Source organism: Natator depressus, chromosome 1 (assembly GCF_965152275.1).
Source record: "Natator depressus isolate rNatDep1 chromosome 1, rNatDep2.hap1, whole genome shotgun sequence".
Lineage (NCBI taxonomy): Eukaryota > Metazoa > Chordata > Testudines > Cheloniidae > Natator > Natator depressus.
Window position 1 is genome coordinate 32080553 of NC_134234.1, and position 27579 is coordinate 32108131.

Genomic DNA, 27579 nt, shown 5'->3' on the forward strand with positions numbered 1-27579 from the left:
CCCACCCCTTGTGTAGAGAAACCACACAAGTTCCACTACTTCCAGAGGTCCCTTCTCAGCCTTAAAACAGTTCAATAATCAGCATCAGTATTCAACCATATATACAATTAACACATCATGCCCAATAAAGATTACATTAACTTGCTTTAATGAGGCCTAATTCCTGGATCATCTTCAGGTTAAGTAGGAAAGCATTCAGAGAGTTGGGTCCAGAGAGGCAAAGATGCACCTCCTGCTTCTGTTAGTCCCTGGATCCAAGACCCATATCCCCTCAGTCTTCAGCAGTGGGGTTGGAGAATAGGGAGCCAGAAGTAGAAAGTTTCCAGGGATGCAATCTTCAAAGAGACTGGAAAGTTCAAACTCAAACAAAACAGTAGAAGTAGTTGCTGCGAAACAAGAGAACCGGAGACTTTGTCATCAATCCGAGTCACATGTATTGTCGCGGTAGCCTATGGCTGGAGCAAGCTATCAGAGGAATATGTGACTGCATCCTTCACATAGGAAGGAACATAAAACAGTTGCCCCATTGAAATACAAATTAACCAAATACCCATTCCCTTTGGAGAATTGTTATCTGCAAAAGCTATATACTAACGCGTTTCGTGATTATTGAAGGCTCCAGGGGCCACATATGCATTGGGAAAATGAACACTTTTAGAAAGCGTAATTTACATGCAAAATGTCATTTTTCTTCTTTTCCCCACTCCTCTTCAGGTGATTCATACAGTAGTAGCCCAGACAGCACCCCCATGGGCAGCATAGAATCACTCTCTTCTCATTCGTCAGAACAAAACAGCACCACAAAATCCGCCTCATCCCAACCCAGGGAGAAATCAGGAGGAATTCCATGGATTGCATCTCCACCTTCTTCCAATGGACAGAAGAGCTCAGGCCTCTGGACCACAAGTCCAGAATCCTCCTCTAAGGAGGATGCAACAAAAACAGACGTGGAGTCAGACTGTCAAAGTGTAGCTTCTGTCACTAGCCCAGAGAATACATCTCCACCAATAGATCTGACCAAAAAAGGGCTTTATGGTCTGTCTGGGCTTAAAAGGTCTGCAGCTTCCTCCCTCAGATCAATCCCTTCAGCAGAAGGTAGGTCCTATATGTTGCATTAAGTTGTTCTATCAGAACACCACTGAGTTTAACATGATGCACCAGAAAAAATTAAGTTAATCAAAAGGCTGTTGAAATTAATTGATTTTGTTCATTTACTTTGGAATCTTTCCGGCATGTTCTTTTGTTGTCCAGACATTTTTTGAGCAATATTTCTAAGGTGCCCTCTATTTGTGCCCTTTGCATAGTTTAAAAGGCATCAACCTTCCTCACAACTTGGAACAATAGTCTCACCTCATTTAGCATGGCTTAGTTACATGTAGGGTTGGAGTAGCTAGCCAGGATTCAGCACCCTCTCAGAGATGAGTCTTGCATCATGATTAAAGGTGACAAGACTTGGGGTTTGAATTCAAGTCCATAGGGCTCTGGGCTGAGAACACCTAGTCCCCAGCGCCCTCACTTTCACCACTTAAGGTTATATGCTGGCTTTGTTTTCAGCTGCATCTTGTAACAGGTCAAGACCGTTTCTACAATAACTCGATCTAAGATCATGTAGGATTTTTGTAGAACACTACCGACACCTTGAATTCCAAGGTGAATTGGCAAGTGGTGCAGAAGGCTAAGTGCTGTTATAATGTGCTCTAGTCAGTGTGTCCTACTTAGAAGATGGCTTTTCTTTAAATGTCCCCAAAAGGGGGTCAGCAAGCATGTGGACAAGGGGGATCCAGTGGATATAGTGTATTTCGATTTTCAGAAAGCCTTCGACACGGTCCCTCACCAAAGGCTATTAAGCAAAGTAAGCAGTCATGGGATAAGAAGGAACGTCCTCTCATGGATTGGTAACTGGTTAAAAGATAGGAAACAAAGGGTAGGAATAAATGGTCAGTTTTCAGAATGGAGAGAGGTAAATAGTGATGTCCCCCAAGGTCTGTACTGGGCCTACTCCTATTCAGCATATTCATAAATGATCTGGAAATAGGGGTAAACAGTGAGGTGGCAACATTTGCCGATTATACAAAACTATTCAAGATAGTTAAGTCCCAGACAGACTGCGAAGAGCTACAAAAGGATCTCTCAAAACTGCATAACTGGGCAACAAAATAGCAGATGAAATTCAATGGTGATAAATGCAAAGTAATGCACATTGGAAAACATAATCCCAACTATACATATAAAATGATGGGGTCTAAATTAGCTGGTTTCAGAGTAGCAGCCGTGTTAGTCTGTATCCACAAAAAGAACAGGATTACTTGTGGCACCTTAGTGACTAACAAATGTATTAGAACATAAGCTTTCGTGGGCTACAGCCCACTTGATCGGATGCATAGAATGGAACATATAGTACGTATATATATATCTTCTTACTATATGTTCCATTCTATGCATCCAATGATAATTTTTCTAAATTAGCTGTTACACTCAAGAAAGAGACCTTGGAGTCTTTGTGGATAGTTGTTTGAAAACATCCACTCAATGTGCAGCGGAAGTCAAAAAAGCAAACAGAATGTTGGGAATCATTAAGAAAGGGATTGATAATAAGACAGAAAATATCATATTGCCTCTATATAAATCCATGGTACACCCACATCTTGAATACTGCGTGCAGATGTGGTCACCCCATCTCAAAAAAGAGATATTGGAATTGGAAAAGGTTCAGAAAAGGGCAACAAAAATTATTAGGGGCATGGAGCGTCTGCCAAATGAGGAAAGATTAAGAAGACTGGGACTTTTCAGCTTGGAAAAAAGACCACTAAGGGAGGATATGATAGAGGTCTATAAAATCATGATTGGTGTGGAGAAAGTAAATAAGGAAGTGTTATTTACTCCTTCTCATAACACAAGAACTAGGGACCACCAAATGAAATTAATTGGCAGCAGGTTTAAAACAAACAAAAGGAAGTATTTTTTCACACAACACACAGTCAACCTGTGGAACTCCTTGCCAGAGGATATTGTGAAGACCAAGTCTATAACAGGGTTCAAAAAGAACTAGATAAATTCATGGAGGGTAGGTCCATCAATGACTATTAGCCAGTATGGTGTCCCTAGCCTGTTTGACAGAAGCTGGGAATGGGCGACGGGATGGATCACTTAATGATTGCCTGCTCTGTTCATTCCCTCTGGGGCACCTGACATTGGCGACTGTTAGAAGACAGGATACTGGGCTAGATGGACCTTTAGTCTGACCCAGTATGGCCATTCTTATGTTCAGGTATATCATATCATCTAGCCACTAGGTTACAAAGGTGTGGCTGAACAAGTCTGTGTGCACACGTGGGATGAAAGAGGAGATTTTTGGCCACTTCTCCTGTTTTGGAATCCAGAAACTGAGTCCAGTCCATCACAAGATGATTTCACAATACCTTGATAACTGACTGGGTATTGCCCTTAAAAATAGATACCAAAAGAAGTTAATTTATTTATAATGTTGTGGAGTGCTAAGGTTAACACAATCATTGAGACAATAAATTCTGATGGATTGAGCATGAGATTCGGAACCAGGAACCCTTGAGTTCTTCCTTTAGCTCTTCCACTGATCTGCTGTGTAGATTTGTACAGTGCTGAGTACGATGGGGTTATGGTCTAGGGCTCCTTAGTGCTCCTTCAGTACAAATAAATCAACTTGGGTAGAAATTGGGGACTTTGTTAAGTAAAATTTACCTGCCTTGCGAGAAATGTATGAAATGTATTAGTCTTTATACAGTGCTTTGAAAATGTGAACCACTGTATTATTATTATCATTATTATTATTTATTATTATCCTATTAGGAACCTGTGAAAGTCATATATAAGAACAAAGCAGGTACAAGGACACATCTTTTTCTAAGGCTTCCTGGCCGTTATTACTGAATATTTATTTAATATTACATTAGGACCTTCTGTTTCTGACAGATAAAATCCAAGCTATGCAACGTTTGTTTTATTTTATTAAGATACGGTAACAAAATAGTCATTTAAACAAGTTTTAATTTTCATCGACAAGAACTTCATAAACCTGTTTTCTGTTTGTTTGTTTGTTCTGTTTTTATTTGGGGGGAAGCTATTAATGTTAAACAGACAGGAGGCTGGATTGTTTAGTGTTTTACTAATGGAGTTTTAGCATCATCAGTGTACAGAAAATGTATTATCTATTCATCGGTGCAGCATAACAATCTTCCGCCGCCTTCAAAGTTTTAATTTTATTCTCTCCATTTTTGGTGGTGATGCTTTCCTAGTTACCCTTCTGCTTGATAGGCTGTCTGTTGTCTTTCTTAGTAAACACTGTCTCTGCCTATTTTATATCTTTTTAAAAATCCTGCTATGTTATGTATGATATACATGTTATTAAGGTACACTGAAATCTTATATTCCCTGCACTCTGTTTGTTCCCTGTAGGTAACAAAAGCTGCAGTGGATCTGTACAGAGCTTAGCCTCAATTGATGCCAAAGATACACCAAAGGCTCCATCGAATCCTGAGTTGCCACCCAAAATGCACAGGAGATTGAGACTGGATACTGCATCAAGTAATGGCTATCAGAGACCAGGATCCGTGTAAGTCATCAAGACTGAGTGGAGATTTGATGTATTACATTATGTTCCCATACAAACTATCCTATACAGCTGGGTGAACAATGGGAAAAGTAGTCATGAATATTTGATGAGATAAATGAAATTAAATTGTCATCTTTGTGAATTATTCATCAAGCCTCATAAACTCTGAAAACTAGGCAGATGGGGGCTTACCCAAAGTGTATTGTAATCAGTGGCAGAGCTCTGTCAATAATACATTTTTCTGGTTTATTGGCAGTTCTGAAAAATTTTAAAAAATTGCTTTGAGCTCAACTGAAATCAAAAATTATTTTTTTTAAATTTTTGGCTAATTGGTTTAGGTTGAACCAAGAGGGAGGGGAGGGATAGCTCAGTGGTTTGAGCATTGGCCTGCTAAACCCAAGGTTGTGAGTTCAATCCTTGAGGGGGCCATTTAGGGATCAGGGGCAAAAATTGGGGATTGGTCCTGCTTTGAGCAGGGGGTTGGACTAGATGACCTCCTGAGGTCCCTTCCAACCCTGATATTCTGTTTTTTTGGGGAGGGATAGTTCAGTGGTTTGAGCATTGGCCTGCTAAACCCAGGGTTGTGAGTTCAATCCTTGAGGGGGCCATTTAGGGATCAGGGGCAAAAATTGGGGATTGGTCCTGCTTTGAGCAGGGGGTTGGACTAGATGACCTCCTGAGGTCCCTTCCAACCCTGATAGTCTATGATTCTGTGATTCTATGAAGATGTTTCACTTCATGTGTTGTTAATAAAAGCAAAAGAAATGAAGGGCTAGATTCACAGAAACAGAAGACAAGGTAGTGATACCCCCTTATAACCTTTAGCCCAGAGGTTAGGGCACTCACATGGGATGTGAGAGACCCCGCTTTGAATCCCTGTTTTGGAGCAGTGACTTGAATGCAAATTTCCCCTCTCCGGGTGAGTGCCCTACCCACCAGACTATAGGCTATTCTAGTTCTGGGGTCTCTCAGTCTCTCCTGTTGAAACTGTTCCACTTTGTATAAATAATTAAGAAGTCATCAGAGCAGGGACTGGCACGTGGGTGTCCCCCCTCATATGGGAATGCCCTAGCCACTGTGCTATAGAGTCATTCCCACCCTCCCACTGATTATTCAAGTATTTTGCACAAAGTAGAATACCTTCAACAGGAGAGACTGAGAGATGCCCATCCCCAAATACCCTATACCTTGGTGGTGAAGGCAGTCACTCTAGAGGGGGAGACCTGGGTTCAAACCCCTGCTCCAGAGCAGGGATTCAAACCTGGGTTTCCAACATCCCAAGGTAGTGCCCTAAAGGTGATAAGCGAGGGGAAGCACAACTGCCATGACCTCCTCCTCCGGCGGCTTTGTGAATGATGCCCAAATCCTCTTGTGACTGTAGCCTGAACAATCAAAATGTTTAATTGTGACAGTGATGAAATTATCTGTTTGGACATTTCCAAATGTTCTTCTTCTTTCATTTTGGCCAAAACAGTTTGCTGAAATCAACAAGTATTCATCCATGAAATGTTTTGGTCAGTCTGAATCTTCATTTATTGGTGAAAAAGTTTCATCTGAAAAATTTCACCCAGCTCTAATCAGCGAAAGACTCCCATTGACTTCACCACTGGGCTTTGGATTAAGCCAATAATGAGGAGAGAAAATTAAATCCATGGAATAAATTATTTAACTAATACTATTCAACCAGCTCTAACATTATCTCTCTGCTTCTTCTGTGTTTATTATTTTAAGAGATCTAAATGCCAAGGACTGCCCAGGCGATATGTCAAGGAATAAAGTGTTATTCATCATCACCTCTTGCTTCTGACAGAAATCGGAGCCAGACAAATTTAATTCCTCTCTGAAACTGATGTGTTCCATAGCATGCGCTGAAATAATTTCTTTGCTTTTGATGAAGTAGCTAGAGATTTCTTGGGTTGGAATGCGTTACAAAATAGAAATGATTATTTTCACATAAACTGTGGGTTAAAAGTGTTTTCTAGTGCTCATAGCACAGGACTGGTGGTCAGTGAACCCATTTTCCCTCTCCAGAAACTACATCTCCCTCACTTCAGGTTTATTCAGTGACAAGACATGAATATGAATTAAAAATGATGGCAATGTTTTGTGTTGCATTTTCAGCAGAGCTCCTTACTGTTTTACCAGTTCAGCAAGGTATTTTAGCACATGCCTCACTTGAAGCTGGTTGGACTGTTCATGTCCTTCAAGTTGGACACACGCTTAAGTTTCTTGCTGAACTGGGACCTAAGCTCAGCATGACTTGCTTCTTGGCTTCCTCCATTGGTCCTACATTTTTCAGATTGAAAAAAGTAGCACAGTCAATTTAAGAATCAAATAAAGAATTTAAAATAAAAATTAACATTTTCTTGTCTGTCCAACTAAAAATACCTGAGATCAGGGGTTCTCAAACTTCATTGCACCGTGACCCCCTTCTGACAACAAAAATTACCACATGAACCCAGGAGGCTGCCCGAGCCCTGCCGCCCTAGGCATGGGGGAGAGACGGGGAAGGGAGGAAGCAAAGCCAAAGTCCAAGGGCTTCAGCCCCAGGTTGGGGGCCTGTAACCTGAGCCCTGCCACCCAAGGCTGTAGCCTTCGGGCTTCGGCCCTGAGCAGTGGGGCTCAGGCTCAGACTTCAGTCCCAGGTGGTAGGGCTCGGGCTTCAGCCCCGGGAGGTGGGGCTTGGGCTTCAGCTTTTGCCCCGGACCCCAGCAAGTCTAACGCCAGTCCTGGCGACCCCATTAAAATGGAATCGTGACCCACTTTGGGGTCCAAACCCACAGTTTGAGAACCGCTGCCTTAGATTATTAAAACTGAAATAACTCTATGCAATTCATTGAAAGGGGCAAGTTTAAAACCAATGCCTTTTAACTCAATTTTCAGAGTGGCCGCAAGAGCCCAGTTGTTCGAAAGTGCTGGTTCACTTAAACAAACTTCTTCAGGACGGTAAGTACCCTACACAATTGAATTTTAGTTAAAAATTAAAGCCATATGCTTTCAGAGACTGACATGGAGGAGTGGGAAACAATACTTTGTACCTTCCAAGGAAGCATCCCTTGCTGTGCAAACATGCCCCCATTTGTCAGGTTCATCCTTTCTGTACTTCTCTCAGAGAAAGAGAGTGAGTTACACCATTTGCAAAAAGAAAAGGAGTACTTGTGTCACCTTAGAGACTAACAAATTTATTTGAGCATAAGCTTTCGTAAGCTTTCACGGAAACCTACTGACCGCTATTCCTACCTACATGCCTCCAGCTTTCACCCAGATCACACCGCACGATCCATTGTCTACAACCAAGCTCTACGATACAACCGCATTTGCTCTAACCCCTCAGACAAACACCTACATGATCTCTATCAAGGATTCTTACAACTACAGTACCCACCTGCTGAAGTGAAGAAACTGATTGACAGAGCCAGAAGAGTACCCAGAAGTCACCTACTACAGGACAGGCCCAACAAAGAAAATAACAGAACGCCACTAGCCATCTCCTTCAGCCCCCAACTAAAACCTCTCCAACGCATCATCAAGGATCTACAACCTATCCTGAAGGACGACCCATCACTCTCAGAGATCTTGGAAGACAAGTCAGTCCTTGCTTACAGGCAGCCCCACACCCTGAAGCAAGTACTCACCAGCAACCACACACCAGTACCACTAACCCAGGAACCTATCCTTGCAACAAAGCCCATTGCCAACTGTGTCCACATATCTATTCAGGGGACACCATCTTAGGGCCTAATCACATCAGCCACACTATCAGAGGCTCGTTCACCTGCACATCCACCAATGTGATATATGCCATCATGCGCCAGCAATGCCCCTCTGCCATGTACATTGGTCAAACAGGACAGTCTCTACGTAAAAGAATAAATGGACACAAATCAGACATCAAGAATTATAACATTCAAAAACCAGTTGGAGAACACTTCAATCTCTTTGGTCACTCGATTACAGACCTAAAAGTGACAATTCTTCAACAAAAAAACTTCAAAAACAGACTCCAAGGAGAGACTGCTGAATTGGAATGAATTTGCAAACTGGATACAATTAACTTAGGCTTGAATAGAGACTAGGAGTGGATGGGTCATTTCACAAAGTAAAACTATTTCCCCATGTTTATTTCCCCCCCTCTCCCCTCCACTGTTCCTCAGAGGTTCCAGAACAGCTGGAAATGGCCCACCTTGATTATCACTACAAAAGGTTTTCTCCCCCCCCCCCACCCCCCCGCTCTCCTGCCAGTATTAGCTCATCTTAAGTGATCACTCTCCTTACAGTGTGTATGGTAACACCCACTGTTTCATGTTCTCTGGGTATATAAATCTCCCCACTGTATTTTCCACTGAATGCATCCGATGAAGTGAGCAGTAGCTCACGAAAGCTTATGCTCAAATAAATTTGTTAGTCTCTAAGGTGCCACAAGTACTCCTTTTCTTTTTGCGAATACAGACTAACACGGCTGCTGCTCTGAAACCAGATAGACCATTGATTTTCTCCATCTGCTGTGACAGTACCTGTACAGAAGCCGAGGACAGTAGGCTGCCTCTTAGTGAAACTGCCTTTTCCAAAGTTTAGCTTTGGGTAAAAATAATCAAGTTTGTTACTATTCTTCCCACCACACCTTCCTTGCTTCAGTTTCCATTTGGGGAAATATGTGATCATCACACAGGCCCTTTAGTTGTTTACACAATCAGTGGGATTTGTTTTCGTCTTGTCACTTTAATTATAGTAGAGCAGACATCCATTCCTTGGATGTCGTTCCTCTAGGAAGTGGAGCCATCTCTATGTTGTCCAACCTCTTCTTCCTTCCATTCTGCTTTATTTTTCTTTCTGTCACATTTCATTGTGGGCTTCCATACATTTCCCAGCAAAGGGCTAGATTAAAGGTAAATAAGCAGTTCCAGATCCAGCACCAGGAGAGTGCTCAAGCACCGTCAGAAGATCGCTCAGGGCTAAAGTTAAGATTTTGTCATGGTTATTTTTAGTAAAAGTCATGGACAGGTTGCAGGCAATAAACAAAAATTCAGGGAAGCCAGAGACCCGTCCCTGGCTTTTACTAAAAACACCTGGGAGTGGTGGGGGAGAGAAAACGTCGCAGGGGCTAGCACCTGCTCCTGTGGCAGGGGCTGACTGCTGCTTCTCCAGCCCCAGGTGGGCTGACCCAACCCCAGCCACTGTTTTGGCAGGACAGGGACTGATGCTGTGGCAGTTCCAGGGCTAGCCACCGGTCAGCTGTTCTGGCGGCCCTGGGGCTGACCATTGCTCCAGCCCTGCCCCAGAAGAGGTAAGTCACAATGGTCCCAGAATCTGTGACCTCCATAACAGAATCGTAGCCTTACTCATGGTTCTTTCTGCTGTGATCTTATAATAAATCAGCCAAGGCTTGGTGGCAAGACTGAGCAGCACTTATTTACATAATTGCAAACCTAAGACCATTTAAAAAAAATCAAATGTATATAAAAACTGTGTATATTTTCTTCCCCCCTCCCTTCCTGTGTACCTTCTCTTTGGCTGTAAGCACTTTGAGGTAGTGAGACTTCAAGAGGTCAATCAATTTAGCTTAAAGAAAAGGTTAAAGGGTGACTTGATGACAGTTTATAAGTAACAAAATGAGGAACATGAGAAACAAAAATGTGACAGTGGACTCTTCAGTCTTGCAGACAAAGATATATCACAGTGCAACAGCTGGAAGTTGAAGCTAGATGAATTCAGACTGGAAATAAGGTGCACATTTTTAACAGTGAGGGTAATTAATTATTGGAACAACTTACCAAAGGTTCTCATGGATTTTCCATCACTGGCAATTTTAAACTCAGTATTGAATTACATAAGAACAGCCATACTGTGTCATACCAAAGGTCCATCTAGCCCAGTATCCTGTCTTCTGACAGTGGCCAATGCCAGGTTCCCCAGAGGGAATCAACAGAACAGGTTATCATCAAGTGATCCATGCCCTGTGATCCATCCCCCGATTTTAAGAAAAAATGCTCTAGTTCAAACATGAATTAACTCAAGAAACTTCTATGGCCTGTATTATACAGGAGGTTAGACTGGATGATCACAGTGGTCCCTTCCGGCCTTCTAATTTATGAGATTGGGATCACGGCCACCTTTTTGTGTAGCACTTAGAACAACAAGATCCTGAGCCTAATGGGACCTCCGAGCAATAGAGTAACAGACATACAGCATCCAATAACAATAATGCATGGAACCGTAGGTGCTGATGTGAAACTGACAAGCAGGCAGGCACCAAAATGCTAGTAACTTACAGTCCAAGTCTGACAGCTGCCTGCCACCCAGTAGGTGGCAGGATCCAATTCAAGAGAAAGCTGATCAGTTTGAGTTGCCAGGACCTTATGATGTTTCATGAGGGAAGGAGGGAGGAGGCAGCAGCATGGCTGAGTTGAGTGGGGCACAGGTGCTTGTTTTGTGTGGCACACAAGGCTGAGGGAGCCTCGATAGAGCCCTGCTCTGCAGTTCTCTGACACTCTACCTCCACCATACTCCGCTCCTCCTCCTTCCCACTGTGCGTTCTCCCCTTCCTCCCTCCTGCTCAGCTCCCATTCTTGTATATAAACCACATAAGAAGCAAGAGTCTGACAAAGAAGAATGTAGCTGTGCAGCTTCATAACGGGGGTGGAGGGCAGATGATAGATGGCTAAGGAGGAAAGGCTTGACAGGCTTAATAGCTCCTCTGTCCAGTCTTCATAAGAAAGCAGAATAGTGACAATAACAAGGAGAATGAGAGGTCCGCAGATAGAATGAAGAAGGAAGAGAGAAAAGGTGGCTCAGCTGTTATTACAGGGCTGTTTGAGTCAGACCAGCCTCTGCAACAAGGGAGCAGTCAGAGCCAGTTCTTGCTTAAACCTGCATGCATGTTATGCACATGAGGGCCAAACTGAGCCCTTAAAGCATTCTTCTATCTCTTTGCACCATTGAAATCATGGTAAATATGACCTGTCTCACCCCACAAGTTAATTTTCTTGATCTCTCCATAATAGCCTACTAGAAAGGGTATGTGCATTCATAAAAATACAAATATATGGATCATTTTAACAGAGAAGGGGGGAAACACAGACACACTTATGCAGGAAATTCCAGAAGTAAAAGTATGGTAAATTCTGATGTTACAATGTTACCGCCGCCTTCATCCATTCATCCATATGAGGTGTTTCTGGGGTGTCTGTTGCTTGGTATCTGAGCTTTGAGATCTGATGTCCTTCTGTAAGTTAGGACAGGAACCCATGCTGTTAGCTCATGCATGTAAATGTTGCAGTATTAAAGTGGCACTGTGCATTCTGTTATAAATGAAGCTGCAATACAGTGTGTAATTCAGTTTCTAACGTTTGTGTCTGCCAAGTAAAACTTGGCCAAATATGTTCCACCACGAGGCTTTGGTCCTGCAAGCTGCTCTGCACAAACAGACCCCAATTCCCAGGCAAGTCAGTGGGGCTCCCCAGAAGTCTTCTCACATGGATCAGCTTCCAAGATCAGGACCTAAAGCAAGGATTTTTTCCATTTCCTCACCATTGTTACAAAGTGCAAAAACAAACAAAAAACCAGAAGCAATTTTGGATGTGAAAAATGAAATGTTGTTGAATGTAGTGTTTGTGTGTAGCATCAGATTTTGGTAGCCCAAGAGAATAAAGCATGCACTCTACAGAGCAGGCTGCAAGAGCACCACAGGCTTCCCACACACCAGTCCCCCAAGGGCGTCATCTCTGCACTGGGGCTGATTAAGAGTGGATCAGGCTCTGTGTCCATTGAGTCCATGAGGAAGGAGTTGGAAAATTCCTGACAACTCATTTCACGGAGGCCACCAAGCAATCATCAGATAGTAACAGCTTTTGGTCCTGCTGAAGTAGAACCAGCAGCCTAGAGGAAAGCCTCTGTTCCATTATTAATCCCTGGAATCACCAGTGTCCCTTACTTCCAGCTTTTCAACTACTTTTTCCCAATCCAGGATCCAGCCTCTAAATAGCTACATTGCGATTTGTTCATTCTACCGCCTGGAACAAAACGTTGTCATCTACACAATGGGTGACATTTTCAAAAGCACCTATGTGATTTAGGAGCACAAGTCCCATCGACTTTCGTTTTCCAGCAGGTATCTGCAGATTGTCTCCTTTACTATCACTCTTGTGATGTGGACATGCTTAATACCCTTCCTAGATACAGCATTTTCACCTCTTCATCCTAGCTTAGTCAGCTATAATGTACGCCCACCATGAACACCCCTCTGTTTCTTGCTTCCTTTATCTTAAACCTGTTTTCAGCTGTACATGAATGTGTGTCTTCCACAGTTAGGGTGATCAGATGTCCCAATATTATTGGTACCGTCCCGATATTAGGGGCATTGTTTTATATATGCAATTATACTCCCCACCCTGGGGGGGAAAAAAAGTGTCCCGATTTTTCACACTTGCTATCCGTTCACTCTATCCACAGTGGTAGCAGTTTGTTTAGATCTCTTTATTCAGAAAGGAACAAGATGAGTGTTCTAAGTTAGTGCATCTTGGTAGGCAGAAAAGGTTAGAGCAGAATATATGCCCATTCCCAGATCTTTACTCAGATTTTGATAACTGTCTCCCTCATTCCAGTCCCAGCTCCATTTTTGCCTCGCCATCCTCACTCTCGCTACTTTTCCCTTTCCCTCAAACCTAGCTTTAAGGATAGGCTATCAATCGGGTGGAGCACCCAGCTACCAGGCCATGGTATATCCCTTTGCTCCACACTGGATCTAATCCCTGTCACTGATGTATAATACCCATGATAGAGAAGCAGCATAGTTATTATTCCTTTATGCATATATTGCTGTATTGCCCAGCAGCCCCAATGGGGATTGAGGCCCCATTGTGATAGATGTTGTACAAAAATACACAGAGAAATAGTCCCTTCCCCGAAGAGGTTACAGTCTGAGAAATGTGAGGTTTCCTGTTCTCTAGCTTTCCATTAGGGGCACACAGAACTCTTGGGGGCTCAGATAAATGAGAAGCTACTGACTGGAGTGAACATCATGGCATAGAGGCGATCAGAATTGCATGAGAGGGAACAGCTCAAAGAATGAGAGAGAGGGTGCAGTGATCATGATTTCATCTGGGCTAGCAGCAAGGTCCCAGGGGAACAGGCTCAGGATTTGAATCAATGTGACTTGTTCGTACCATGTCTAGGGAAGGGGGGAGGACCTATGTTCCCTTTTGCATCTCCTTCTTGCTATGTAATTAAACATATCCATCCAGTTGTCGTCGTCCTGTTGCTTCTGTGCCTTATTTCACCTGTCCTTATACACCTGGAATCCAGGGTGCCTCCCCACTCTGTTCTCCTTCAAGTTCCACCTTAGACTGTACCTCAAGGCCTGTAAATCCATGTCCTGTGAATCCTTGCAAAGAAGCGTTACCTAATCAGTTATCTGACAGTCCTATACAAAGGATAACACTTTAAAAGAATCCAAGCAAAATCTCTGGCACTAACAATTGCATCCCGTTCCTTTCTTTCACGTGTACATTGTCTATCTAGACTACATTCTTTAGAGCAGGAATCTAACATTTCAGGCTGCCTATAAAGTGCCTAGAGAGACAAGGTGGGTGAAGTAATAGATTTTATACGACCAACTTCTGTTGGTGAAAGAGACAAGCTCTCAAGTCACACAGAGCTCTTCTTCAGGTCTTTTACTCAGAATGTCATAGAGAATTACAAGGTGGGACAAATTGTTTCGCATAAGTAGTTAAAGGAAGGGGGGAAAGGCAGCTTGGGTGTGTGTGTGTGGGGGAGGGGTTGTTAGTGGGTTACAGATTGTTGTAATAAGCCCAGTGTCTCTGTTGAGTCCATGTTCTTTAGTGTCAGCCAAAGTTATGAATTTAAGCTCACAGGCTTGTCTTTTGAAGGTGTTATGCAGGTTTCCTTGGCAGATGAGGACTCCTGGTCTGTGGGGAGCTTGCTTTTGATGAGGAGCTTGGAGGGGCGGGAGCTTTGGCACCATGCAATAATCAATAATAATTTGATGATCTGCTAAGATTTAGATAATCACCCAAATGTTCTGATGCCAGCAATCATAAACTCATCATTAGGGATTCAGGAAAAATGTAAAAGTAGGCCTGAAAATGGGGAGTGTCGTAGGGCAGCCCCTGCCTGGAGTGCCCTCCTGTGGCAGGTCATGGCATGACAGGCACACTTGTTTCAGTTTCTCCTCTCAGGTGACCCACTAATTCTATTCAGGCTTTCTTGTTTCAATACTGCCCTTCCTGATTTATTACAACAACATAATCCCCATCGCAAAAGTCCCAAACGTAGTCCATTTCTCACTCCAGCACAAGCAGTCAAGATACCTCATCCCTTGATGCCCTGTATACCGCACGCGCCTTCAATGATGCCTGGACTCTATCAGCCCTCTCCTGTTCTTGTACCAGGACAGATTTCTGCTCTTCTCACTGGGAACCCCCACAGCCTTTCGTGTGGGAGCATCCTTGCCAGCAGAGCATCCCTCACTCCCCTGGCCCTTTCATGTTGTCTCTGGGTACAATCCACTGGCCTTGGAGATGTCAGAAGTTAAGCTCCTCCGCTGCTCTCCTTCCTTCAGTCCTCTCCAGCCCTTGACTGCAGTTCTCCAACTTAGAGCCAGGAGGCAGCTCCCTCTGCTGCTACTCCTCGTGCCTTCAGTCCTCTGGCCCTGGTTCTCTGTCTTGGAGATGCCAGCCAGCAAACCCCTCTCGCTGCTCCCTTGCCTTCAGCCTTTCCCCAGGAACCACCTTCTGCTTCCCTCCAGGACCACTCCAGTCCCCTGGTCTTTGCCAATGCCCACCTGCCCTTCCTGACTGAACCAGCCTGCAATGACTCACTGGACTTTCTGTCACCAGCTCTCTCATTGATCATTGATATCTCCCAGCTCCTGCCCTTCCCTCTTCATTGGCTAAATGGAAGTACCTGCTCTGGCACAGGGGAGCTGACCTACTTTATTTACTGGGGCCTGCCACCCTATGAGGGGAAGACAAATGCATTCTCTGCTAGGTAACCTGTTCAACTCAAGTTAAGGAAAGTGAGCTCTTAGGAGAGGTAGGTGCCATTATCTAACTCTTCTATGCACTGAATGGCATGAGTAACTCTCTTCTTCAAAATAATGTTAGTCATTTTAAGAGCCTCACTATAGATGATAGTGCTATTTTCACACCCTCTTTGAGTGGCAGCATTGGTTGAAAGAACGCATTAGCACCACAAGAGAGAATGTCCATCTGCGTAGTTTCACACAATAAGATTGCCTTGAGCCGTGAAAGCTTGATAACACTTGTGGTTGGACAATACCATCATAGGAAAGTTATATCTTAATAACCACAAAATGTGATGGAGATCGAGGGAATAATCAGGAGCCTGAAAATTAATGGGAATATATTCCTAGATTATGTCTATCACTGTGCTATTACACACACACTGTTTTATTTGTACATGGCATCAGTGGGCTATAATTATACATCAAGAACAATAGTAACAAATTAAGGTAATAAGAAGATCACTTGAAGAAACTGTTAATTCAAGCAAACTTGCTCATACTTGAGTGCATTTATAAGACTTTGCAGTCAATTAATCACTGCATTTCATTCACTCATTTTATAGGTGCAATGACTTGACACTCAGGTCTCTACAAACTTTCTCTTAATTGGAGAATGCAAGACCAAGACCCTTCTTTTTCTCAAATTTATTTCATTTTTGGAGATAAACATCCCTCCATTCAGCTAAAATTGGTATATTTCACTAAACATAAGAAAGTGCCAGAGAAAGAAAGAATTGTTTTTATTCCACTTATCTCATTTGAATGCTACAATAAAAATCAACATATTCTGACCCTAGGAAAGCTAAATAACTGAGTTCTCCACACACACAATCCACAAACATTACCATTTCTTCTCTCTCTGTTCTTAGCTTCCCTTATCACTGTAGCATTTGAACTCTTAATCTTGGTTTAAAACACAGCCTGACTGTAATGGTTTACAACCTGACCGAATACTGAGGGTATTGTATATTATCCATGTGTTTATAATCATCTCTGTGGTTTACTAAATTCAGTACAGGATACCTTGGATTATCTGTTGTTTTTTTGTCTCATGTTTGTATTATGTATAGTTTTATGGTTTAGTGATAGGGAAATAGATATTTTGTGGGAGAACTATGAACATGTCAGCATACTTATCATAAATGTTTATAGAGCTCTTTATCTTATCAAATTAAAGAGGAGGGCTTGTGGTTAGGGCACCACACTGGGACTCTGTAGATAACAGGTCCCGGACTTCCTGTGTGATCTTAGACAAGCTATCAGATCTCTCTTTGCATCAGTTCTCTCTTTGCATCAGTTCTCCAGCTGTAAGAGCAGGTAACAACGCTTGCTTGTTTGTCTTGTCTGTTTATATAGTCCCTGCCCTGAAGAGCTTACGATCTCTCACTATGTGTTTGTACAGTGCCTACAACATTGGAAGCACCAATCAAAGTTGGCTCCACTAAGTGCTACTAGAATTCAAATAATAGCATCAACAGGGAGGCACAATCTATTTTTCTTGGGAGTGAGTTCAGGGTTTCTCTTCCCTGCTAGAAATGAGAGGCAGAGATATCTGGAGTGGTGTGCTGTCCTCCTTACCACCACCACCACCACCACACAAAAGGGGCTATGATCAAGGTTTTCAAAAGTGTCTACTGCTATTGGGTGTCAAACCTGAGACCCCTTAAAAGGGCCTGATTACCAAAAAGTGCTGAAAATCAGGCCTCTTTAAGGTACCTTGAAGAGGACACCCAAAAAACTGAAGTATGAGCTTTGTGAAAATCTAGGTCTGTGCTGACTGGAGTTTATTAGAGAGACAAGGTGGGTGAGGCAATATCTTCTATTGGATCAACTTCTATTTGTGCAAGAGACAAGCTTTCAAGCCACACCGAGCTCTTCTTCAGGTCTATGAAAGGTACCCCGAGCCTCATAGCTAAATGCAGGATGGAATGGATTGTTTAGCATAAGTAGTTAGCACATATTCTAAGGGACATTCGAGATAGAGAGGCCCGTTAACCTCTCTGCAGTCATAGGACAAAAAGAAGGGGGTTAGTAGGCTACAGATTGTTGTAATAAGCCATAAATCCAGTGTCTCTCTTCAGTCCATGGTTTTTAGTGTGTAGCAGAGTTATGAATTTAAACTCCCAGCCTTGTCTTTTGAGAGTGTTGCGTGGGTTTTCTTTGAGAATGAGGATGGATATGTCAGATATAGGGTGATTGCTTTGGTAAAAGTTTCAGAGTAGTAGCTGTGTTAGTCTGTATCCGCAAAAAGAAAAGGAGTGCTTGTGCAGCTTAGAGATTAACAAATTTTTAGAGCATAAGCTTTCGTGAGCTACAGCTCACTTCATTGGATGCATACGGTGGAAAATACAGTGGGGAGATTTTATATACACAGAGAACATGAAACAATGGGTGTTACCATACAGACTGTAACAAGAGTGATCAGGAAAGGTGAGCTATTACCAGCAGGAGAGCGGGGGGGGGGGGGGGAGGGAGCATGATTATCACTACAAAAGGTCAAATTGGTTAGTCTCTAAGGTGCCACAAGTACTCCTTTTCTTTTTGCGAATATAGACTAACACGGCTGTTACTCTGAAACCTGTATTGAAGCAGGTTCCCCTGGAGTATTTAGATGTCCCATTTCATGGTGCAGTCTACTTCTCTGGTGGAGTGTCCTTGTTTGGTGAAAACAGTTTTGAGTGTGTTAAGGGGTATATCCTGGACTGTCTCCTCTGAGCATATTCTGTAGTATCTGAGTGCCTGGCTGTAAGTAATAGATTTGTTGGTGTGTTTGGGGTGGTTACTGGATCTATGAAGGTAGGTGTACCGATCTATAGGTTTCTTATATATGGTTGTCTGTGGGGTTCCATTATTGAAGCTGATTGTCATGTCCAGGAAGTTGATGCTAGCGTGGGAGTGTTCCAGAGAGTAAGAGTGCCATGAAGGAATATCAGGACTCATAGAAACCATCCTCAAACCACTCGCCACACAAAGAGCCAGCTTCCTCCAAGACACAACTGACTCCCTCCAGAAACTCCACTGCCTTAGCAACCTCCCTCCGAACACCAGCCTCGCTACCATGGATGTCACTTCCCTATACACCAATGTCCCTTACAATGACAGCATAGCTTCCTGTCTCATATATTTATAAGACATGGACAGTCCTCAGGTATCCAACCCGAACTCATTGCCAAATTCATCCATTTCATCCTCACCCATAACAATTTTACATTCAACAACAAACAGTTTGCCCAAACCATGGGAACAGCCCTGGGTAGTAGGATAGCTCTGCAATATGCCAACCTCTTCATGGACCACCTTGAAGAAGAATTTCTGGACAAATTCATCATGAAACCAATGATATATCAGAGATACATTGATGATATTTTCATCCTCTGGACAGACGACTTAAACTCAGATTTCCACCACAACTTCAGCAACCACCACCCGTCCATTAAACACTCTCTGGAACCCCTTTAGGGGGAGGGTTCATTCCTTACTAATTCCTACAGGGGTGCATGGAGCTCCAAAAGTGGGTGTGGAGGAGGCAGGGGAATGGCTGAACCATCCTTCTACATCAGCCTTCACAGCAGCACTGGCACACAGGGTGGAGCAGAGAGGTCCTTAACTTGTAAATTGTGTCCACCTTAATATAACAGTTTGAGTTCACTAATTTCATTTCATGGGAGGAAAGTTGTGCGGAGTTATGTAGCCCACACAAAATAATATGCTGAACAATTAAAATCTACCCCAGATGGTATATTAGATCATTGAGTTAACATTCTGATTGGGAAGAAAGTGCTACCGATAATCTCCAATTGCATCACACACTGCAGTACTTTTACTTAACACATGACATCTTGAACAAATTTATCCTCACCTCACCTCAGTGTGGTGGGTGATGCCCATAAATTTTGATATCTCTACTTAGAGCTGGGAAAAATGAGGTACAAAGAAGTTACATGACTTGCCCAAGGCCTTACAGAAAAGCATGTGCAGACCTGGAGTTAGTCTAGATAGGTTCCTGAATTTCCTCTAGAACTCTGTCAGGAGTCCCTGATTCCCAGCTCAGTGTTCATCAGATTACTCTGCTTCTCAGATTTTTAAATTCATTTTTCCCCCTTTTCTTGTTTGTAACAAACTTATATTTTGATCTTTCAGACAAGCCAAAGCCATGTATTCCTGCAAAGCTGAGCACAGTCATGAGCTCTCCTTCCCACAGGGGGCGATATTTTCAAATGGTAAGATGTATTAGATAGTCTTCCTTTACACACAATATTTTAAACATAACTGCATCTGTGAGATAAGCCAAGAGATTTTCACTTCAAATTTAGTTTTTATGTCTCCATCAATCTGATGTTGATCTTTTATAATGATGTTGATCTTTTTATTAACTATAACAAATTTTAATACATATTTCATATATATGTATATATATATATTTTTTTTTTTTGTACAGTGTACCCATCAGTGGAACCAGGCTGGTTAAAAGCAACTTATGAAGGCAAAACAGGACTAGTTCCAGAGAATTATGTTGTCTTCCTCTAGTAATCTTTAGTGGACAGCAGTATCTTCATGGTATCCATGGTAACAAATAATAAGCTCTATGATTTTATCTGACACAGATGTGGGGATCAGCCCGTTAGCAGAGAGTGGTAGATTTTCTTCAAATTCTGCAAGGGCAAATTAGGTAGCTCCCTATAAATGGAACAGGATATAATGAAATAGTTAACAGTTTTTTGTACTGCAGATGGTACTCTGTTTAAATAACTTCCATTGTTTGTAACACAAGCGTGTTGCATACTTCTTTTATGGATAAGGAACATTTGAGCAATAAAATCAGAAAATTAGCTGCAGAACATGTCAGACCTGAGATATTGCTCAACCAGTGTGAAATTCACAGGCAATGCACTCTGCCAATTCTTACAGTTATATTGTTTTACATGTAAAAAATTATATATTTGTTCATATAGCAAGATATATTTCTATGATCTGTCTTCTGCATTAGAAAATTTGATTCTGAGACTGGTCCCAGTCATTTCATGAAAGAAGTTAATCTGCCATAAGAGCAGAGTTTTGAATCTCTTGTTATGCAGCGAGATCACAATATGCAGATGCAGTAATGTATGTAATTTATATAACTGATAACCAACTTAGATTGTACACTGATTAAGCAGTAAGTGCTCTTTCAGAATGTGATCTTTTTAAAATCAACATTCATTCAAATATTGTACAGATTTATCTTATTTCCTCCTTGCTTTCATCAGTTTGTTTTATCAATATAATTAATATTAATAATAAATTATATTTCTAGCATCCATCTTCCCTAAGACATTCTCAGCTTGTCTCAAAAACACAACCATACCAAACAAAAAAAATACTGAAACTAAAATGGTGGGGAAATGTGTGAGGTTAGCAACAAAGAATGAAAATAAATCTAAAACCTGAAATAAAACAGCAGAGTCCCACAATGCCATTAAGACACCCACCGCATACAAGACAAATGACCTATGAAGTGTCTAGTTTTATAAGCTATGATTTCTAAAGGCTCCTTTTAAAAAGTATCTGACATTAGATAAACTTTGATTATTTTGTTAAGTTTGAAATACAGTTTCCTCAGAATTTCACTGAATTATTTGACAACAATTCCAAAACATGATAAAACTGCTTGGTATAGATATTTACAAATAACCCTTAATTACTCTAGCTGGAACAAAAAAGGCAGTCATTTTGTAACTGCTGACATTAAATTTTGTGTGTGTTTTCCCATCAAAGTACAATGACTTGTATTAAAAAAAGGCTGTAATAAACAGTGAGGGCACTGGCACTTTATCACAGAATAAAAACCCTTTACAAAGAGAACAAAGAACAGAAATCAGAAAAGAAAGAGAGTAAGCAGTAAGCATATGTCCAAGGCAGACACTCTGCTTGCTGAAAGAACTACCATAGAGTCCATTTGCCACTGAAGGCCTCATTGGCAAAACTCCCCTTGAATTTGGACATCCCCAATTAGTTAATCGACAGAGCTGCTAACTTGGTGAATCCATTCTGGGAGTCAATACTCCGTGGCCTCAAAACCCTACACTGATGTCAACAGAATCACACATGTGCTTAAGCAAGTGGCTCAGTCAGGGAATAGCTCTTTATTGAACTGCTCCAGGAAAATTGCCTGGCCAGTCAGCATGTACTATTCAAAGCAAAATCATTTCAGTGCCACATTAACACATTAGCAGCTGAGCTCATTGCTATTCGAGCTACAGGAAGAATTGCCTCTCATACAGACTCTCCTGCTTGTTAGCTCTTTCTCCAGTAACAGTATTAAATATTACAGCTGGGCAGGGCAAAGTAATTCCATTGTGCCGAAGATTTAGATATTTCTAAATTTGGTTTTGTTCCGATTTCAGAATGAAACCCCCAAATTTTGAAGTTTTCTGCAAATTGGCATGGCACCCTCGCTCCAGGGCACTCTGCCTGGTGGCCTGTCCTGGAGCTGCAGACCCTGGAAGCCCAGGGGTCCCCAACTCTGAGACAGTACACCTGGCAGGCTGTCCTGGATCCACAGCCCTTGGAAGCACAGGCTTCACAGCAGCTCACCAGGCAGGGCTTCCTCAGACCTTCGTTGAAATGAAACCGTCTCCATGCAACATTTTGATTTTGACAACCAACAAAACATTTTTCTCAGCGTTTTTTCTACCAGCTCTATTAAGTGTATTAACCCTTTGTTTACCAAAATAGTGGGTGCTGCTTTCTAAGGGGTTAAATAGGAGCTTTTCCCAGGGCTGAAAACTTTACTAAGCTATTAAACACTGCCAAATTTTCCAGCACTTTCCCTGGTGGTCTTAGTAGGCTCTCTATAGCCAACATACGCAGTCTTTCAAAAGTAGTGTATCTCTAACAGCTTCTGAACCTGCCTCCTGGACAACGCAGCGAGTGTTGCTCACAGTGAGTCATTTCTTGACAGTAATTTTATTGTTGAAATTCAGGCTGGTGGCAAGAGCCATCTCTGCACTGAGAGCACCAAATGGACCAAATGGGGGGGGCTCTTGGAATCCTTTGCATGACACAGACGGAGGCTTCTCACCAGCTTCAAGCAGGCTAGTAGGGGTACCAGGCACTGGAGGTCAGACCATGGGATCGATGACTACAGTAATTCAGTGACCACAATAGTTTGGGCTGTTCATGCTCCTCTGCTATCAAGAGTTGCATTCTCGCCCAGGTGACTATCAGCAGGTGACACCTCGTGTCATGAAGAGTGTTTCCTCGGTAGGTTGTTGTGAAGGATAATTCCAAAGCTGGCCCTCTTGGACAGTAGAGGCAAATATCCTGCTGACGTGTCTGTATTCAGCACTGAGGTAAAGTAGGAAGGAGGCTCCTCAGCAGGTCAAAGCTTGCAGCTCTTAAGTCAGGCAAAATTCGTGTTGACTTCAGTGGGCACTTCCCCTGAGTCAGAGCTACATCTCCCTGTGTAATTAACCTCTGAAATGAAACTTCTCTTATCCCATGCTGTGTAACACACTGTTGGCTGCCTATGCTTTGGCAGTGCTTGACGGCTTCATCCTAAGGTGGTGGGATAACAAGGGGGTTGCGCCTTCTCACCATTCCAGGGAGAGGTGCTGTGTGTCCTCCTGGGGGTTGTTAGTGCAGAGGGAGGTAGGGCCCTGCTCAGGAGACTAGGACAACCAGTGACCCTAGCATGGAGTAGTGCCCCCAGACACGCTGTCTGGCCTCTGTACCGGGGCGCAATGGGCTGGGGCAAAATTCTTGTTTGAGCTGTCTTTCCCCCACCCTGATTTCCCCATCAGGGTAATCACAATCTGGCCTTTTTTGTGCATCTCCTCTTAAATCCCAAGGAGATGAATGATTCCTTACAGCCCTTTGGAGTGAGTTATCAGTCATGGAACTTTTAGGGGGAGAGAGGACGATCTTTTTTCCCCCCTTAAGCCTATGTACTATGTGAGCCTTCTCCTTTTCTTCCTCAGTAGTGTATAGTGAATAGACATGGGGTACGTAGGAATCTGTGAATCAGCCACTCTGCATCCTTCATATCATTTTCAAGGAACACAGCCACCTTTAAATTCACATTGCCATCTGAAAATGTTATTCGTGTGGTTTCTTACGAGTAACCCCTACCAATACTTTAACGGAACGAGATGAAAGATATTTGTTTGGTTTTTTATTCCTCTCTCTCTCTCACGTGGTGCATTAAGTGAGCACTTTGTGTGTGATCAGTTTCTCTGTTGTGTTGATGGTGCACACCCAACCCCAAGCTTTGTAAGACGGTGTTCACCAGTAGCAACAGGAGCAAAACTGGAACTGAAGAGACATGAGGAAGCAGTGTGTCTAGAGAGACAGGAATGGAGGAGAGCGTTGGGCCTGAGCTTGTTTGGTAGTGGTGCTCCCACTCCTTCCTGAAATAGAGGAGCAGAAAACCCCTTAAGGTGTTATAGGGCTTGGGTTTTTTAATTTTTTTTTCCTTTTTATTTTTTGTTTCAATGAATTTTTTAAAGACAGTATTTGAAGGCTGTTCTATCAGGAAATCAGTTAATTAAAAAAATTGATTGATTATGTCCCTGTATTATTGTGTAAGAAAAGCCCTGGATTCACTCTGCAAGCACAAGAAGCTTGTGGTAAATCTTCTGTATTACCCTGCCAGTAAAGATGTAGCAATCTTGTCAAGGCAACCACTGTTTGCAAAGTTGTAAGCTTCACATTTGGTAGCATATTCTGACTGATGTTAATGTCCTGTGAAAAGCATATGTCAGTGTATACAGTTTATATAATTAACTGTGTGTTTTAATTGTTAAGTCATTTGGTACTTATTGCAATCTAACATACTGATTCAAATTAATCAGCTGAAAGCTTGTTATAGTGTATGATAAATATGTACAGTATGTTAGTATTTTATATCCACGGTTTTTTAATAATGTTGATCAGAACGAAAAATGATTTTTCAGTATCATTTCTACAAGTTCAGTGTTAAAATATTCTTGCCACATTTTGGAGTTTTGAATACTATGTGAGATGGCTTTTAAATTAAACTATAGTTATGTGTCCTGAGAAATGTTTCCATTCTCCCAAGTGCTATTTATGATAATATAACTAACCTACAAGTGCATTGTTGAATTATTTCTGGAGGAAATGATGCACAGAATTGCTCACCAGAGCTAATTCCTGACAGTAATAAGGAACGTACCAATCCTTTTATACATTTCCACTTGATACTCTCTATTTATTTTCTGTAATTGGAATTGTTTGGGTTTTTTTCCTTTAGGAAAGGAACCTTAGCAGGGGTGACAGTAAAATTTAAGCCATGCAGAACAGAGTAATTACAACAGCAAAAAAGCATTATAACACAGCAATAATTTGTATACTTGTGCACTGGGTCCTGTTTTATTTTCTATTTACTAATATTGCATCAGAATAAATAGTGAGATCAAAAAAAGTACATTAATCTGAATGTTTCCTGTGTTAGATCACCAATTCATGCACTTCTTGGGTAAGTGACAAGAAGATGGCTCTCCTAATCAAGGACCGTGTTATACAGTCATAAGGCAACTCCTCAGCTGGCGTAAATTGTCATAGTTCAATGACATCAAAGATGGAGCTCTGACAATTTACATCAGCTGAGGATCTGCACCTCTGTATTTAAAAGGAAGTGCCCATTGAAATCAGTAGGTGTTCTGCCAAAAAGTGGAAGATGTAATATCTCCCAATATTATCTTTAGAGTTTTTCTCTAGTAAAGGATCCCCCATAAATCACCCCACCCACCAGGGATTAAACACAGTGCTTTGTCATTTTCCTGCAGATCGCACAGCCTTGGTGACTGCTGCTGGAATACCCTTTCAGGCATTGCCAATGCAAAACTGAGAGTGTTGACCAAGCTATTAACCAGGGTAATCAAAATAGGTTTGGGTCCTCTGTATCCAAGCAGCTGTTGCTTTGATTTTGCCATCCAGCCACTGAAGGTAATATCATAGTATTTGTTCGCCTGTATGTGGCAGCATTCCATAGGCTATTTGACTTTGTTGTTTTAAATGATGCTTTCCTCCTTGGATACATTATTTGAAAGTCCTTCTGTATCTGAGCTTCTTGCAAAGCTTGTGTTGGGAATCAGTGTTAATCTTCTGGCACTGGCGGTCAGGATTTCAGAGTGCTCCCAGAATGCTCTGAGAGTTTGGATTGCAGCAAATATAAAGGTGTTTAGGCAGATCATACATCTGTGATTTCAATTCTGAATGATATTTATGATTATTTTGCCGGTACTAGAGTTTATAGAAATCTTAGATATTATACTGTATTTTAATGTCAGGAATTTATATGCAATCAATAACATGAGAAAGTAAAATATATTTTAAAAGTTACTACTAGTAAATTATCATATGGAACTTTTTGTTTGTTTTGTAGTGGGGTTTCAGTAATTATCTGCACTCTGTACATATATACATGTAAATAACTGGCATGTTATTCATAAACTGACTTGCTACAGTACCTGTGCTGTACTTTACACTGTATTTCATGAATTTAAGAAATATTTTTAAAAATAAAAAGTCTGTCTACACACATGTTTTCTCTTCATTATTTTTACATTTGGATTCCCATTCAGCCCACTATTTTATTCCATTTATTATTCCTATTCATCCCATTTATTTTTTATTTTGGAGTGCTATTTTGTTGCTCTTGCCTAGATACCACAATGACTGAATGCTGCATAAATATTATTTATGTAGCCATTTGATGTAGATGGTGACTTACAAACATGTTCAAACTGTTAAGCAATGGACATATATAAAAATGCTAAATTCATAGTTCAGCAAATAACTTCTTGATCATAGAATCTTTTAACTGGGAAATCTGTAAGATGTGACTGAAGTGAACATGAGAAAATGGCACTTCACATAACAGAGAAGCACATCATTGGCACATAACAAATAATAATGTCAACAAAATCTTAGGTTTCAGAGTAACAGCCATGTTAGTCTGTATTCGCAAAAAGAAAAGGAGTACTTGTGGCACCTTAGAGACTAACCAATTTATTTGAGCATAAGCTTTCGTGAGGTACAGCTCACTTCATCGGATGCATACTGTGGAAAGTATAGAAGATCTTTTTATACACACAAAGCATGAAAAAATGGGTGTTTACCACTACAAAAGGTTTTCTCTCCCCCCACCCCACTCTCCTGCTGGTAATAGCTTATCTAAAGTGATCACTCTCCTTACAATGTGTATGATAATCAAGTTGGCCCATTTCCAGCACAAATCCAGGTTCCCTCCCCCCCCCCCCACACACACCCACAAACCCACTTACACATTGTAAGGAGAGTGATCACTTTAGATAAGCTATTACCAACAGGAGAGTGGGTTTGTGGGGGGGAGGGAGGGAGAACCTGGATTTGTGCTGGAAATGGCCCAACTTGATTATCATACACATTGTAAGGAGAGTGATCACTTTAGATAAGCTATTACCAGCAGGAGAGTGGGGTGGGGGGAGAGAAAACCTTTTGTAGTGGTAAACACCCATTTTTTCATGCTTTGTGTGTATAAAAAGATCTTCTATACTTTCCACAGTAAGCATCCGATGAAGTGAGCTGTAGCTCACGAAAGCTTATGCTCAAATAAATTGGTTAGTCTTTAAGGTGCCACAAGTACTCCTTTTCTTTTAACAAAATCTTAGTGTCTCTCATAGTTATAGGCAGGTAGGTGTTTGGTGACATGGTACCAGCTGAAATTCCTATAGATGAGCGAGGTGCTGTAACCACTTGGGGGCTCACATGCCTCAAAATTTCCACAAGGATATTTGGCCTTGATGCCATCTTTGCACTGACTAAGGTCAGTGGGAATTTGGAGTGTGAATTGATGGTGGTATCAGCCCCTAAATTAACACCCTTTCCCTTGCCTGCCCAACAATGGAGAGGCATTAGCAGGGAAGAGTGAATGTAGGTGGAAGAAAAACAATAGAAATAGGGACTGAGT

At 41.9% G+C, this 27579-nt stretch overlaps 1 protein-coding gene across 1 annotated transcript in view; it reads left to right on the forward strand.

Annotated features, from left to right (window-relative positions):
* ARHGAP42 (Rho GTPase activating protein 42) overlaps positions 1-26140 on the forward strand; it is a 292906-nt gene extending 266766 nt beyond the window's left edge. Inside the window, exons 20-24 of the mRNA XM_074957084.1 lie at positions 715-1095; positions 4432-4588; positions 7472-7534; positions 19770-19849; positions 20068-26140. Of these exons, the coding sequence (XP_074813185.1) occupies positions 715-1095; positions 4432-4588; positions 7472-7534; positions 19770-19849; positions 20068-20156 (770 nt within the window). The 3' untranslated portion in view covers positions 20157-26140. The remainder of the gene's footprint in view (positions 1-714; positions 1096-4431; positions 4589-7471; positions 7535-19769; positions 19850-20067) is intronic.
* The last annotated feature ends 1439 nt before the right edge of the window (positions 26141-27579 follow it).